General features: G+C 30.2%; 2 protein-coding genes across 3 annotated transcripts in view; both read right to left on the bottom strand.

The window, feature by feature from the left end:
- LOC107882829 overlaps positions 1 to 1,965 on the bottom strand; it is a 4,909-nt gene extending 2,944 nt beyond the window's left edge. The window contains exons 1-5 of one of the 2 annotated variants that reach the window (XM_016801796.2): positions 1,927 to 1,965; positions 1,774 to 1,860; positions 1,437 to 1,709; positions 955 to 1,019; positions 688 to 849 (exon numbers count right to left, since the gene is read on the bottom strand). In XM_016801796.2, coding sequence (XP_016657285.1) covers positions 688 to 849; positions 955 to 1,019; positions 1,437 to 1,644 — 435 coding nt within the window. In that variant the 5' untranslated portion in view covers positions 1,645 to 1,709; positions 1,774 to 1,860; positions 1,927 to 1,965. Of the gene's footprint in view, positions 1 to 687; positions 850 to 954; positions 1,020 to 1,436; positions 1,710 to 1,773; positions 1,861 to 1,926 lie in introns of those variants that run through there. The other variant, XM_029492257.1, reaches the window with a different exon arrangement.
- Positions 1,953 to 2,489, bottom strand: LOC107882826. The gene is made up of 3 exons (XM_016801791.1): positions 2,481 to 2,489; positions 2,171 to 2,416; positions 1,953 to 2,078 (listed from the first exon to the last, which is right to left on the bottom strand). The coding sequence occupies exons 1-3, from the start codon at positions 2,487 to 2,489 to the stop codon at positions 1,953 to 1,955; spliced, it is 381 nt and encodes a 126-aa protein (XP_016657280.1).
- Positions 2,490 to 2,607: the final 118 nt, after the last annotated feature.

Below are 2,607 nucleotides of genomic sequence, written 5' to 3'. Positions count from 1 at the left end.
AAAGTTTTTGTGAGTAGATTAAACCAAAACCGGATTAAGCAGGGGGGGGGTCTATAGGTTATATTGATAATTCCTGTAGCAAATTGTTCTGTGAAGAGAGCTTCGTCTGAATTAACTAGAATAAGAAATAAGTTTAGAAACAGTCAAACACAAGAAAGTTTAGACAATTTTATATTCTGAGAATTATGTGTTAAAATAATTAGACTTCAATTAAGTACAAAGAGAGTTGGCTTCAAGTTAAGCAAAATAAAACAATTTACTTGATAAAATAGCTTTTGTTTTGTATAGGTACTAACTTTTTGTTGAGATTTTATTTTATTTTTATTTGAATTAACTCATGCCCAATCGGGATATTTATTATAAATAAGTATACTGTTAATGAATTTAAAACTTATTATGAACATTTGAATTCAAATTAATGAAATACAAAGTATTAATTAAGTATTTTATAAACATAGGTAGTAGTTTTATAGACATAAATTAAATATATTTAATAATATAATGCAATTGTACATTTGTGAAATATAAATTAGGCTAGGTTTAACCTAACCATTAGGCTAGGTTCTTAATAAACCCCACTTACCTCCATTAAATATTTACATTGATATAATGTATAAATTCATCATTAGCCAAGTAAACAACTGCAGAAGTGCAGTAGATTGAAATAAAATTATAAAATATATTTACTTGTGGATATGGTCCGATTATGCCTTGTACGTATCCATCATTGCGGTGTCCAGCCCTTCTCAAAAATCCTGTGAGGTCTCCATCTCTGTTAAGTTGTTGCACATAACCTGCTAAGACAGTGGTAGTGTTCTCTCGTTCCCTCCTTGATGCTCCATCTCTAATCTGAAATGTAATTATTATACATAATTAAGTTTATTTGTTGAAAAAATAACATATCTGTAACCAGCCCAAAAACCAATTTATGTTCAAATAAAAATTAACAATCACCCTTAGGTTTCTTCTGGCTTGATCAAATTCAACGAAATACTGATTTTCAAGGACAGTCAGTTTTTCTGTAAGCAAATTAATTGATCAGTAAAAAATAGTACATTGTAATAGTTTATATTATAATATAAGTTACAGCAAGACATATACATACAATAAAAACACCATAACCATAAACAAAAATTAAATAAATAACCTAAAAATCAAATTTTAAAACAACATAGGTAATTACTTACTTAGCTTACCATTAACTCCTTCTTGTTAGTTAGTTTACACATGACATAAATGAGATACACAAAAACACAAACATATAGGACAAGGACGCAACATGTACCAACACATCCTGTAAGCACTACTTCTTATGAGGTTAAACATGAAACATAAAAGAATACATATTATAATAATGATGATACTGATAACAACAAACATTTAACACAAGGATGCAACACATAAAACACGATACACCTTGTACTGCAAAAACTCACGAATAAAATTCCATATATTTGGATGTCTTTGCATTTGGGTTAGAAGTGTAGCGTGGAAAGACTCCCAGTAGTTGTTGGTTCTATATTCTTCTCCAAAACAACTGATTAAACCTGGACCGACCTGTAACAACCAAAAATATTGCACATACCCAATTAGAAAGTTTCTCATACCTCGTTCAATTGGAGGAAATTGTCTTATGTAGTCCATGATAGCATCGAAAATGGACAGCGCGGGTCATTCCTGGTTGCGGGCAGGTGAGGTAATGCCAAAACCTAAAAACACAATGGTGTATTAAAGAGAAATACAATTGAATACAAATATTAAACTTAAATTTACCATTCTGAGAACTCGAGCAGCTACTGGCTTCGTACGGATTAAATTACAAACACTGTTCATCCTTCGGTGACAATACCGTACAATTGACTAGAAAAAATATTATTTTTTTTTATATTATGATCACTAAATGCACATAAGTTATTAAAAAACTACCTGAGTAAAATGGAACCAACAACATCTCAATTGGCTGTAATAAAACAAACACGTTGATAATTCAAAGGTAAAATATTTCTTACAATATCAAACAGAGCCGCATAGACTTCTTCAGTCATGCTCCCCAGTAGAGCATAGACCATTGGAAAGGACTAGAAAAAAAATAAAAAGTAAATAGTGAGAAATATGTTAAGAAAAAAGAATTTAGATTATTCATAAAAAATATCAATTATCCAACACTTACTACACTTTTGAAAACCACCTGGATAGTAAGGAAACATTTCAAATCTGCTGGAACACGAGGCACAGTCTTGAACGTCCCATCAATCCCAACCAATGTCACAGTGGCCAATTCTTCTCTGTATTTGTTGACTGCATCCATGTTCGCAAAGATCACACCAACACTCCTTCCATTGACGACCAATGCTTGTTGAAAGAACCTAGTAATAATTTTTAAAATTAAATTTTTAATAATTTGGAACAGTTTACCCTAAAATAATTTAATACAATACATTATTCAATTTGTAACTGTATGGTTCAGTATTCACAATTACAAATACCATAATACCAATAATTTTAGTATTTATTTGTAACTGAATAATAATTAGGTGCAATTTGCACTGTCAGCAACATAAAAAAACAATTTTTAGTATTCATTTATAGTATGGATTGTTATTCATA

This window comes from Acyrthosiphon pisum, unplaced genomic scaffold (assembly GCF_005508785.2).
Source record: "Acyrthosiphon pisum isolate AL4f unplaced genomic scaffold, pea_aphid_22Mar2018_4r6ur Scaffold_21109;HRSCAF=23054, whole genome shotgun sequence".
NCBI classification, from domain to species: domain Eukaryota; kingdom Metazoa; phylum Arthropoda; class Insecta; order Hemiptera; family Aphididae; genus Acyrthosiphon; species Acyrthosiphon pisum.
The sequence above is the reverse complement of the archived record's forward strand: the minus strand, read 5'-3'. Positions and strand labels throughout refer to the sequence as shown.